The sequence below is a fragment of the Pteronotus mesoamericanus genome, unplaced genomic scaffold (genome assembly GCF_021234165.1).
Source record: "Pteronotus mesoamericanus isolate MK-2021 breed Mesoamerican mustached bat unplaced genomic scaffold, CSHL_Meso_final scaffold_167, whole genome shotgun sequence".
Classification (NCBI taxonomy): domain Eukaryota; kingdom Metazoa; phylum Chordata; class Mammalia; order Chiroptera; family Mormoopidae; genus Pteronotus; species Pteronotus mesoamericanus.
The window spans coordinates 15,856,153-15,869,376 of record NW_026555308.1 but is presented as its reverse complement, the minus strand read 5'-3'; the positions used below and the strand labels follow the sequence as shown (position 1 = coordinate 15,869,376).

Here is a 13,224-nt window from a genome sequence, read left to right as displayed (position 1 = left end):
AATGGAAGCTGTAGTTTGTACATTTGGTCAGAATGGCGTTTCAGAATTAACCTTTTCTGTCAGCACAGCTCCTTTCTGTGCAGCTTCCCTTGTATCCTTACACAATTATGTGCTTCAGCCTACAGGTCCTCATACTACTTTGAAATTCTCTCATAGGCTTTGATTTTGCCCTACATTTTAAAATAGCTGCTTAAACACCTTTCTGGCATCCTAGATTGTAAGCTCCTCAAGGGCAGGAGAGTCACCGCTTGCAAGTATCCCACCATATAGATATGGAATAAATGTAGAGTAATAAACATGCTATCTCAATGAGGACCCATGCCATCCAAAGTGAGGATGAGTGATAACAAATATGACAGGCTTTTTCAAATCCATCATTAACACTGGAGCAGAATTTTTGTCAAAGCCAGAGCTTCCCGCCCTTCATACTGATGCACACTGGTTTGCTTCTTGGTTTCTGGTCTGCACAGATACCCTCAGCCCTCAGAGTATTTGTCTCTGCCTGTGCACAGCCTTTTACATTTGCCCCAGGGTGTCATAAACACATTATGTTCCATGGGTTGTGAAGGGAGAGAGATTGGGTAGCACTTAAGCAGTAATCACACTCATAGTTACTGCTTATGATTTCAACCTGCATACTACCTACCCTCATTCCCACATCATAAGGTCCCTATAATTTGGTGGTAGTAAGGCTCCTTACTGCCTTTATAGTTTTTTCTGTATCTGCTCTTATATTATTGAAGTTCAAGGTATTAATTATATGAAAGTATTTTTATGTGACTGCACAATGGAGGTGGTTGTGGATACACAGGTTGCCACTAACAGCACTTATGAGGAGGGATGATAAAGGTTGATTTTCATCTCCACATGTATATATCTGTGATGTTAGTAAGAATCTAAATGTAATTTTATAGCCTCAACAATTCTGACCAAAAAGTACAATTCTGACCAATGTCGTCATCAGCTTGGACATTCCAGCTTCTACCCAGGAATAATTTCATAACACTAAGCACACATAGTTGAATTGCACAGGGCCCCTTCCAAACACCCGGGGAAGAGTCATCAGTTTCACCAGGTTCCCAATTCAATCTTTATAGATTTTCGGTTGGCAGAGAATGGAGATACGTGGTTTGAGGAAATGAAGAAAGAAGAGTCATTTTTACTACAGAGCAGTGGACCTGTCTCCTACATTCATATTGAGATTTTTCTGTCTGATGAGCCACTTGAATGCCAAGAAGATTCATGAGTGGCACTCTTCTTGTAGACAAGCATAATTGACATGCTTTTCAAGGGAAAAGGTCTACAAGCTGATTTCTTACTGTCACGGAGATAGAAACTATGAAGACTAGGGATCTTACATGTAATTAAGGTAAAATAGTTTGTGAATTTAAAGTTAAAACTTTTCAGATTATATAAGTTTGGGGAGCATACACTAGCATGACAAAGGGATACTAAGAAAGAAAGCATTTCTTAATGAAATTTGTATAAAGAGATAGAATTCTGTAACACTTGAATGATAACTGCCTGGTTTTCTCAGAGACAAATGGTAATTGTTCAGGAGTTCAATAATTTTATTGAGCATGATGCTGTAAGGTTTTTATGGAGAATCAAGATGATGGAGGAGGGAGTGGAAGTCACACTGACCTCCTCCCAGGACCAACCTGGAATTACATCTAAATTGTGGAGAAATCACCTGGAACAAACAAATGAACAATAGTGAGAGAGGAGCCTTATAACCTCAGACAGACAGAAAAATCAGCTTTAGCACAATCTAACTGGTAAGGAGTGCAGTAGGGGCAGGCGGGGTGCCCACGGGCAGCAGCACCAGAAGGATATTGAAATGGCCAGTTGGATCCCCCGAGATGATCGGGGTCTAAGCCATAAGTGGGGATCTCAGCCTACAGCACGAGAACCCAAAAAGTACACAGATAACAGCCAGCTGCGAAAAGCAGCAGGGTTGCTCTCTGCCAGAGAACAGCAGCTGGAGACATAGAGAGCCTTTTAAAGGGATAATGCATAAATTTTTTTTGCAGGCACTTACCCTGGTCTCCAGCAAAGGCAGGGGCAGAGTGGGCTAGAGATGCCTAAGGAGAGACTGGGGAAGAAGGCTTTGGGGAAAGAACTGAGAGAGTAGCCAGTGGGATCCTGTTGCTGACTCATCCCCCATACAGCAGCAGCCATCTTGCTCAGGCAGACCACTCCCCTGAGCGGTACAGCACGAGAGTACCCAATACCCCACCCCCAGGAAGGACTTGGCCCTGGCCCCATAGTGCTAAAGCCGGACTGCTGAGTACACAGTGGCAGCCACAAATAGTAGATCCTGGCTAAAGAGGGCACAGAGTGGTCTAGATACACTTGAGGGCACTGGAGACAGAGGCTTTGGGGATAGAACTGAGAGAGTAGCCAGCAGGATCCTGGTGCTGACTCCTCCCCCATACAGCAGCAACCATCTGGCTCAGGCAGATGACTCCCCTGAGTAGCAGCAGCGTGAGAGGACCCAATAGCCCCACCCTCAGGAGGGACTCTGCCCCACCCTGTGGTGTCTCTAAAACAGCCTGCTAAGTGCAGAGTCACTAGATTAACAGCTGAAGGAGACAGCCACAGACAGTAGATTCCTGGAAGTCTCAAACAGACTGCTTAAGGTCAAACACAGTCAACATCTGACATCATCAGAGGCAGAGCCAGAAGGAAAAAATACAGTGGTCTCCTACACAGAAGTTCACATCACAAAGTCAGGAAATCAAGACAGATCAATTTAAGAAGCAGAAGCAAAAAAGAAGAGTCTCACAAATAATAGGAAGACAAAGAAACATCTCCCAGTCGAAGGGAAAGGAGGAATCCCCAGAAAGAGAACTAAATGAAATAGAGGCAAGTAAACTATCAGGTATTGAGTTCAAAACAACGTTTCTAAGGAAGCTCAATGAGATCAGTGAGCTCAAAGAGAACTACAAAAAAACTATAAAGAAATAAAGAACTTACTGCAAACTATATCCGCACGAAAGAGGACATAGAAACTATCAAGAAGAGACAAGAGGAAATGAAGAATACAATTTCCGAATTGAAGAACAGTAGAAGGAATCAAAAGCAGCCTAGATGAAGCAGAGGATTGAATCAACAAGCTGGAGGACAAGGTAGGAAAAAATTCCCAAAAGAGCAAGAAAATGAGAAAAGATTCAAAAAGAATGAAGAAGCACTGAGGGAAATACAGGACAACCTGAAATGTGATGATATCCGTATAATAGGGATACCAGAAGGAGAAGAAGAGAAGGGATAGAGAACCTGTTTGAAAAGGTAATGATGGAAAACTTCTCTCATTTGAGGAGAGAAGAAGTCACACAGGTCCAGGAAGCACAGAGGGTCCCATTCAAGAGGAGCCCAATGAGGCCCACTCCAAAACACATCAGCATTAAAATGGCAAATATCAAAGACAAACAGAGAATCCTCAAGGAAGCAAGAGAGAAAGAGGTAGCAACTTATGAGGGAGCCCCATTAAGGCTAGCAGCTGACTTCTCTGTTGAGAAACACTACAAACCAGAAGGGAATGGCAAGAAATATTCCAAGTCATGAAAAGCAATGGCCTACAACCCAGACTGCTCTACTCAGCAAGGCTCTCAATTAAAATGGAAGGTGAAATAAAGAGTTTCCTAGACAAAAGGAGGCTCAAAAAATCCACCTTCACCAAACCAGCACTGCAAAATATGCCAAAGGGACTGCTTTAAGAAGATGAAGAAAAAGAGTCTATGAATACCCAGTTCCTTTCACAGTCACCAATACTTAATATAACCAATATTTTTAATACTTATTAATCTGATTGTTCTGATTGTTACTTAATATTTGTTGAAACTAAACCTGTTTTTGTATATTTCTTGCCTATTTCTATTATTTTTAAAAAGCTTTAAATGGCTTTTTGGTATTCTTTACTCATTTTTTGACTAAATGTTTGTAGAATTTTTCTCAAAAAGAAAAAATAACAAAACATTAACCCGTTTTAAATGTGTTGCAAATATTTTCCTATTTTATTACTTGCCCTTTAATTTTCTCATATGTATATTATTATATAGTCTTAAATGTTTAATATAGTCATATTGTCAATATTTTACTTTATAGCTTCTGAGTTTGAATATTTTACTTCAGGGTAAGGAAAATATTATTTTGTATTTTCTTCTAAAACTCCTTAGATTTTACATATTGATTTCTAACTCGCCTGAATATTTTCTGTATCATGTGTGAAATAGGGCTCTACATTTATTTCAAGTAATAGTGGCCCATGCACCTTCTTTGTTGAATAAGCCTTATTTTCTTCATTGATTTGAAACATCAGTTTTGTCATATATTACATTGTTAGATATATACATTTGTTTCTAGAATGCTCATTTTATTTCATTGATCTACTTGATTATTTCTGTGTTGGTGTCATGTTATTTTAATTGCTGAGACTTTATAATGGATTTAAAATTTTTAATATTTTCTAATGGATTTTGACATTTAAAAAAATAAATAAAATCAATCTGCATTTAACCAAAAAAAGAAAGAAGGAACTCCTACCTTTTGCGACAACATGGATGGAACTGGAGAATATTATGCTGTGTGAAATAAGCCAGTCGGTGAAAGACAAATACCATATGATCTCACCTATAAGTGGAATGTAGTCAACAAAATAACCTAATGAACAAAATAAACCACAAGCATGAAAACATGGAGCAGACTGAAAGTGACCAGAAGGAATAGGGATGGAGGACAATGGTGGAAAGAAGAAAGGACTAAACAAAGAATATGTATGAATGACTCAGGGACATGGACAAAAGAATGGGAACTGACTGTGGCGGGGGGTTGGGGGGGTTGGTTGGAGGAGGGCAAATGGGGAAACATTTTGACAACTGTAAGAGAATAAACATGATTTAAAATAAAAAGTTAAATAAAAAAGGTTTTATAATAATGTAAAATATTTTAAAAAGGAATTATTACTGCAGTAGTGATTTTGCTTTGAAGTAAAAATAACAGTTAACGAACATTACAGCTATGTAAATAAATTTGTCTATTACCAAATCAAGCAAAAGTAGCTAGATGAATCTTTTCCACATGTGGAAGGTATAACTTAAAATATTCATGAAAATCATTTTGGAGCCCCCTCTAAGAGAGACAGACATCTTCCAGAGCAGTAGAAACCAGGTACAAACAAGCTGTTAGGACTTCAATTAGGAAAGCTGAAAGTGTTTGGTATTAAGTGGCCATGGATGGAGAAGATAAATTGTTTACAAATATGAACCTTCAACCCAAAGCCACAAGGGCAGTCAATCACAAGTATTGACCTACCACAAAACTGCCTCCCCCAGGGACGACTCTGCATAGTGTGTTCTGTGTCACAACAGTCAGAGGTTTAGTTTCAATTGTTCATTAACCCAAGCAACCTGAGGAAGTCAGCTAGTCCTTCATAAAATGTTTGTCCCCATTGCCAAAATCCTTAGGCTCAACAATAATTCCAAAGTTTGTGTTTATGAGGGAAATTGTGTAAGAATTTTTAAATGTTTAAGAATTTTTTATAAAATATTTAAGCAATGTTTATAAAATGAGTGATTCTCCCAAGTCCCAGCTAACGCAACTCCAAAATTACTACCTTGTGGCTGACTTTAACAGTCCAGAAGAAAGCTTGGTAAGGACAACACAGACAATTTTGAAAAAGAAGATTAATTAAAAGGAAGTTGTCTTACCAAACAATAAAACTTTCTATAAAGTTACAATGGTCAAGGCAATATAGAATTGGCACAGAATAGGCCAATCAGTGTTACAGAACAGAGCCCATGGAGGTGAGCCCAAGATCCAAAATAAATAAAGATGTAATAGATCATAAATGCAGCTCTGGTAGGCAGAATAATACCCACCCCCACCCACCCAACTAACCAAAAGATGTACATTCCCTAATCTCTGGAACCTGTGAATATATTTCCTTATATGGCAAAAGAAATTTGGCAGATGGATTTAAGATTACCTAAAAATAGGGAGATTATCCTGGATTATCCAGGTGATCCCAGTGTAATCACATGAGCCCTTAAAATTGGATGAAAAAAGCATAATTACTGAGAAAAGAAACAATGTGAGAGGGGGTAGGAGAGATTGAAGTGTGAGAGACACTTAACCTGTCCTTGTGGCCTTGATGATGGGGGCATGGGACCACAAGCCAACGAATACAGACAGCCTCCAAAAGCTAAAAAGGACCCTCAGCTGCCAGCCATCAGGGGAATGGAGGCTGAAAGGAACTAAATGCTGCCAACAACTTCAAAGAGTAAGGAAACAGATTCCCCGCTAGAGCTCCCAGGATGAAACACAGCCCTGCTGATCCTTTGATTTTAGCCCAGTGAGACTGCACTGCACTTCGGACATACAGAACTGTAAGGTAGTACATTTGCACATTTCAAACTGCTAAATTTGTGGTAATTTGTTATGACAGAAGTAGAAACTATACATCATGGATATTTAATTATGATCAGCAAAGAAGGATTGATTTGCTAAATGACATCTGCATAATTGACTGTAGATCTAACAAAGTTAGACTCTTACCTCATAGCAGAATAAAATTAATTGTACATGAATTATAGAAATTAGTGTAAAAATAAAACCAGGAAAGTGTTAGAAAATATAAGAAAACAGTAAAAGAGGGGTTGTGAAGAACAAGAGTAACCTAGAAACTATAAAGGAAAATACTAAAAGATTTAAGTACACATGAAGGTGAAACTTCTGAATGACAAGACAGTAAGAAAGTTTAAAGAAAATATGGTTGGAAGAATGAATACACGTGCAGCGGGTACAGGTGGAATGCCAACAAATTAGGACAAACAGATGACAAGTTATGCTCATCCCCAAGCGCTGGAAATATGGATACATTAATTTTAAAATAAATGCAAGATAAATAGTCAACTTCTCTCAAAGCAATGCAAAATATAAGAAACCATTTTCTATCCATTATATTGAAAAAAAGAAAAAAGATTCATTCTGATGTTGTCAAGAATACAGAGGAACAGGTACTTTTGGGCATTTACTGATAGAAGTATAAATTGTTCCAGCCTTTTGGGAAAGCAATCTGGTGGTGCCTTTAAAGTATTAAATAGTGTATATACATTTTGACATAACAATTACATTTAGGTGTCTATCCTCCAGAAATAAAATTATCTAAATTCTAAGGATACCATACAATGATATTTTCTGCTTGTAAGAACTGAAAACAACCATCAATAGCAAATGATTAAATAAATTGAGATATCTCTTTACTGTGAAATTTTAAGTAGTTATTTTCATAAATGCAAATTATCTATCAATACCATGTGTCCTGTTAATCTAAAAATAAAAGCCTTTTGAAAGTGAGAAGCAACAAGCATTTATCTGAGATCAAAGAATTCGGGACATACTGATTCAGGCAGAAGCCCAAATAGTGTTCTGATTAGGAGACAAAGACAATGGGTATGAGAAATGGGAGGGAAACAATTACATCAATAGAAGGAAGGTGTTACTATTGGTGCAGATAAACTAACATAATGATATTCATTCTAAACAATGTTTTATTTTCAGTCCTGCAGTCATTATATATGTTTTCTTGTTATCTTTGCAAACAGTTCTTTGGGGCACAAGGTTACTTTAGTCTCAGCCCAAAGGTTATTTTGCCCTGTTTTCACCTTCCAAAAGTTTGAGACATAAGACATGCAAGACAGTTCTGGTGTGGCAGCTCCGGCTCCATTTTAAATGGGCTTCATCTATTTTTTGACAGCCCTATAGAGACCTATAATCTGTAATGTCCACGGCAATAAAAAGGGAAGGCAGGGGGAGGGATTAGGAAAGAAAAGAAATGAGTTATCCCATTTTTGTACCTTTTTCAGAGGAAAATCCCTAAATACATATGTATAGATTTAGGTAGACTTTACAAAGGGATGAGGCTAGACCAGCAGCTTGCACTATACACAAAAATGAACTCAGGATGGATGGAAGACTTGAATATAGGTCGTGACACCCTGTGGGTCCTAGAGGAGAACATAGACAGGAAAGTCTCAGGTATCCCACACAGCGATATTTTCACAGATATGTCCCCTGGAGCAGGGGATATAAAGGAAAGAATAAACAAACGGGACTGCATCAAGTTGAAGAGCATCTGCAGAGCTAAAGAAAGCATCAGCAAGGTGAGAAGGGAACCAACCGTATGTGAGGATATCTTTGCCAATAATGCCTCAGAAAAAGGTTTGATTTCCAGGGTATATAAAGAACTCACATGACTCCACATCAGGAAGACAAACAATCCAATTGAAAGATGGGAAGAAGACTTGGGTGGACCCTTCTCCAAGGAGGACACACAGGAGGCCCATAGACATATGAAAGGATGCTCAGCCATCAGAGAGATGCAAATTAAAACCACAACGAGATACCACTTCACACTGGTCAGAATGGCCATCATAGCTAGTTTCTAAGGATTGTGTCTGCGAGTCAGGATTCCCGATCCAGAGACAATGGCCCCGATGGAATGGAGCCTGAAGGCATCATCGAGAGCAACTGGAATGAGATTGTTGACAGCTTCGATGACATGAACCTCTCAGAGTCCCTCCTCCATGGCATCTATGCCTATGGTTTTGATGTGATCGCTCAAGCCCAATCTGGGACAGGAAAAACAGCCACTTTTGCCATATCAATTCTGCAACAGATTGAATTGGACCTAAAGGCCACCCCAGCCTTGGTCCTGGCACCCACTAGAGAATTGGCACAGCAGATATAGAAGGTAGTCATGGCTTTAGGAGATTACATGGGTGCTTCCTGCCATGCCTGCATTGGAGGTACCAATGTGCATGCTGAGGTGCAGAAGCTGCAGATGGAAGCTCCTCATATCATTGTGGGCACCCCAGGCCATGTGTTTGATATACTTAACCGCAGATACCTGTCTCCCAAATACATCAAGATGTTTGTACTGGATGAAGCTGACGAAATGTTAAGTCGTGGAGTCAAGGACCAGATCTATGACATATTCCAAAAGCTCAATAGCAACACCCAGGTGGTTTTGCTGTCGGCTACAATGCCCTCCGATGTGCTTGAGGTGACCAAGAAGTTCATGAGGGACCCTATTCAGATTCTTGTCAAGATGGAAGAGTTGACTCTGGAGGGTATCCGCCAATTCTACATCAATGTGGAACGAGAGGAGTGGAAGCTGGACACACTGTGTGACCTGTATGAAACCTTCACCATCACCCAGGCAGTCATCTTCATCAACACTCGAAGAAAGGTTGATTGGCTCACTGAGAAGATGCACTTCACTGCCTCTGCCATGCATGAAGATATGGACCAAAAGGAACGAGATGTAATCATGAGGGAGTTTCGCTCTGGCTCTAGTAGAGTATTGATTACCACTCACCTTCTGGCCAGAGGCATTGATGTGCAGCAGGTTTCTTTAGTCATCAACTATGATCTTCCCACCAACAGGGGAAACTATATCCACAGAATCGGTCGGGGTGGACGTTTTGGCTGTAAGGGTGTGGCTATTAATATGGTGACAGAAGACAAGAGGACTCTGAGACATTGAAACCTTCTACAACACTTCCATTGAAGAGATGCCCCTCAATGTTGCTGACCTCATCTGAGAGGGGCTGGCCTGCCACCTCACCCCAGCCAGGGTTCAGTCCTTGTGGGGCTGAGGAGGAGCTGGAGGGGGGAGGGAAGGAAGCCAAGGGGTGGACATCTTGTCATTTTTTTTCCCTTTGAATAAATGTCACTTTTTGAAGCAAAAAAAAAGAATGGCCATCATAAACAGATCAACAAATAAGAAGTGCTGGCAAAGATGTGGCGACAAGGGAACCCTAGTGCACTGTTGGTGGGAATGCAGACTGGTATAGCCTCTGTTGAAAACAGTATGGAATTTCCTCAAAAAACTAAAAATGGAACTGCTTTTTGACCTGGCAATTCCACTGCTGGGATTATACCCTAAGAATCCTGAATCACCAATTCAAAAGAACCTATGCACCCCAATGTTCATAGTAGCATTATTTACAATAGCCAAGTGCTAGAAATAGCCTGTGTCCATCAGTAAATGAGTGGACCAAATAACTGTGGTACATTTATGAAAGGGAATACTATGCAGCAGAAAGAAAGAAAGAAGGAGCTCCTACCCTTTGTGACAGCATGGATGTAACTAGAGAGCATTATGCTAAGTGAAATAAGCCAGGAGGTGAAAGACAAATACCATATTTTATCATGTATAAGTGGAACTTAATCAAGAAAACAAACAAGTGAGCAAAACAGAACCAGAGACATGGAAATAAAGAACAAACTCACAGTGACCATAGGGAACAGCGGAGAGGGATAACTGGGGAAAGAAGGGGAAGTATCAAGTCAAGGAACATGTATATAAAGGACCCAGGGACAAAGACAACAGGGCAGAGGATTCAATGTGGGAGAGCGGGGCCGGGCAGGACAGGGGAGAATAATGGAGGAAAAATGGGGACACTGTAATTGAACAACAATAAAAAAGAAAAAATATATATTGAATAATTAAAAAAAGATTTAGATATGTTTGAAAGAACACAGAGGAATCTATGGAAGGAAATAACTCCCACAGATATATTACAGCCAGCAAGATTACTTTTGAAACTAAAAAACAACAAATTTTCAAAAGAATAATAAAATACTCATTTTTGGTCTTAAAAATAATTTTATTAGTAAAATAAGATAATTTATGTCTTTATGGCTAGTTTTTAATATGAAAATATTATATTCAAAATACTTTGATAACTGGTTGTTCTGCTACATTATGAAACTTTTCCAGATTTTATTTGGCTCTAGGCCATAGTTCATTTTTTAAATTTATTTTAAATTATAGATGACATAGAATATAACATTAGTTTCAGGTATACAACATAGTCAATATTTACATAATTTATAAAGCGATCACTACAGCAAATCTAGTAATCATCTGTCACCATACAGAGTTATTAGATTATTGGCTATATTCTCTATGCTGTACTTTACATCCCCATGATTTATTTTGTAGCTGGAAGTTTGTACTTCTTAATCCCCTTCCCCTTTCTGCCCGAACTCCTATCCCCATTGCCTGTGGCATCCATGAGTTTGTACTCTCTATCTACGAGTTTTTCTGTTTCATTTTGTTTGTTTTGTTTTTTAGATTCCACATGCAGGTGAAATCATGTTATTTGTCTTTCTCTGTCTTTCTTATTTCACTTAACATAATACTCTTTAGGTTCATTCGAGTTGTCACAAATGGCAAGATTTCATTGTTTATGGCTCAATAATATTCCACTGGATAGATGTACCACATTTTGTTTATCCATTCATCTATCGATAGATATCTAGGTTGCCTCCGTATCTTGGCTATTGTAAACAATGTTGCAATGAATATAGGGGCGCATATGTCTTTTTGAATTGTGTCCATTTTATTTGGATAAATACTCAGAAGTGGAACTGTTCTTTTTTATTTTTAAGATTTCATTTATTTATTTTTAGAGAGTGGGGAAGAGAGTGAGAAAGAGAGGGAGAGAAACATCAACGTGCCAGAGAAACATCGATCGGTTCGTTGCTTTTGCACACCCCCAACCAGAGACCTGACCCACACCCCTGCCTGTGCCCCGACCTCTCCATCTGCAGTGCGACACCCAACCTACTGAACCACACAAGTCAGGGCGGAAATGGGACTGCTGGGTCATAGCATACAATAGTTCTGTTTCTATTTTATTTATTTCTTTTAGTTGTCCATGGCAGCTGCACTAATATACAATCCCATCAACAGTGCACAATGGATCCCTTTTCTCCATATTCTTGCCACCAAGTGTTATTTTTTGTTTTATTGATAATAACCATTCTGTCATGTGTGAGGTGACATTCACTGCAGTTTTAAATTGCATTTCCCTTACGGAAAATACTAATTTTAAGTTGTTGTGTCTTGAATACTAGTATACTCAAATTTTAAGCAAATTAAGTAATCAAAACATTCCATTCAAAAACTACAAATAAATTGAGGGTGCCTAACTCTTCATGGAATAAAATGATTCACCACAGAAGACGTTTTTTTAAAGCTCTTTGGTAAATTTAAAGTGACATTCAGTCCTTTCTCTCAACAAGGTTCATTTTTAAGGATGTCCTCTGCCTTGCCATTAGGAAATTGTGAGAGACCTCCCTGGTTCTGGGAACTTGAGGTCTTAAACTCTGCCCCTTAGCCAGTGACCCTGGCTCTGAGAAGCAAGGCGTAAGAGTGGGGAGCCTGGGAAGGAGCTGTAGATGAGTTGTTTCAGGTTGAGGTCTTACACTGGGCCATGGGAGCTGCACCTTTTGCACCCACTTTAGGGATATTTTTTTGTCCATGGCTAAACTATAAAGAGCTCTATTGGCTTTGAGTTACGTTTGGAATGGGTATACATTTGAAGGTCCTCTGGGAGAAAACAAAGGTTTCTATATGATCAAAAGGGGAACCCTTTGCCAAGTACCCCTGCTAATGGTCAGAACTTGGCCCAGTTGGAGGCTGATATCCAGGCGCTGACAGGAACTATTTTAAGGTCTTCTCTCAGACTAACGGGGCCAAAATGGAACTATGTACTAAGAATTTACAGGTTGTCTTGGCCTAGTGTCCGATAAGAAGATATTTGCAATTAAGGCAGGGTAGTAAAAAGCCAGGAAAATTCCTACGCAAGTGAAATGGAGAAACTGAGACAAGAAAATAAAACAAGGCCAAACAGTTTGAGTAACTTATAGCCAGCTGGTAAATCGCAAGAACTTCTCCCCCCGCAACCAGAGATACTTGAGAGTGAATGGTTTATATCTCTCCTCCCAAACCAAAGAATACACAGCTTAAATCTCCCTTGTCTGGGAGATAGAGAACAGAGACCCAATTGATGTCATTTGTGTCAGCTAAGCCCAAGGACAGATGAAGTCAGGGGAACAAATAACAAAAACTCCACTAAAAAAAGTCAGACAGACTCAAGACAAAAGTAAAACAGTATAGTGGACCAAAGAATATTCCCAACGCCCCGCCCCCCAATGCACTCATTCTGACACATCAGCATATTAAAAATGTACCTGGAAAGCTAATGACTATTCTGCTGAAACCCTCCCCTAAGATTCTCACTCAAAGGAAAAAGATAAAAGGCCTCAGGACAAAGACGCAGCTCGGGCTCACTCTAGAGCACGCCCATGCCCCTTCTTGGGCATGAACTTTTTATTTCCTCCGAAATTCTAAGGGTCCCAAGAAGACTT

At 39.5% G+C, this 13,224-nt stretch overlaps 1 protein-coding gene across 1 annotated transcript; it reads left to right on the top strand.

Annotated features, from left to right (window-relative positions):
• Window positions 1-5,566: 5,566 nt before the first annotated feature.
• LOC129083323 (eukaryotic initiation factor 4A-I-like) lies at window positions 5,567-9,648 on the top strand. Its single transcript, XM_054589153.1, is given in 3 exon segments — window positions 5,567-5,650; window positions 8,441-9,537; window positions 9,539-9,648. Coding segments are annotated over 3 exon segments (1,248 nt in total). The 3' UTR covers window positions 9,606-9,648.
• The last annotated feature ends 3,576 nt before the right edge of the window (window positions 9,649-13,224 follow it).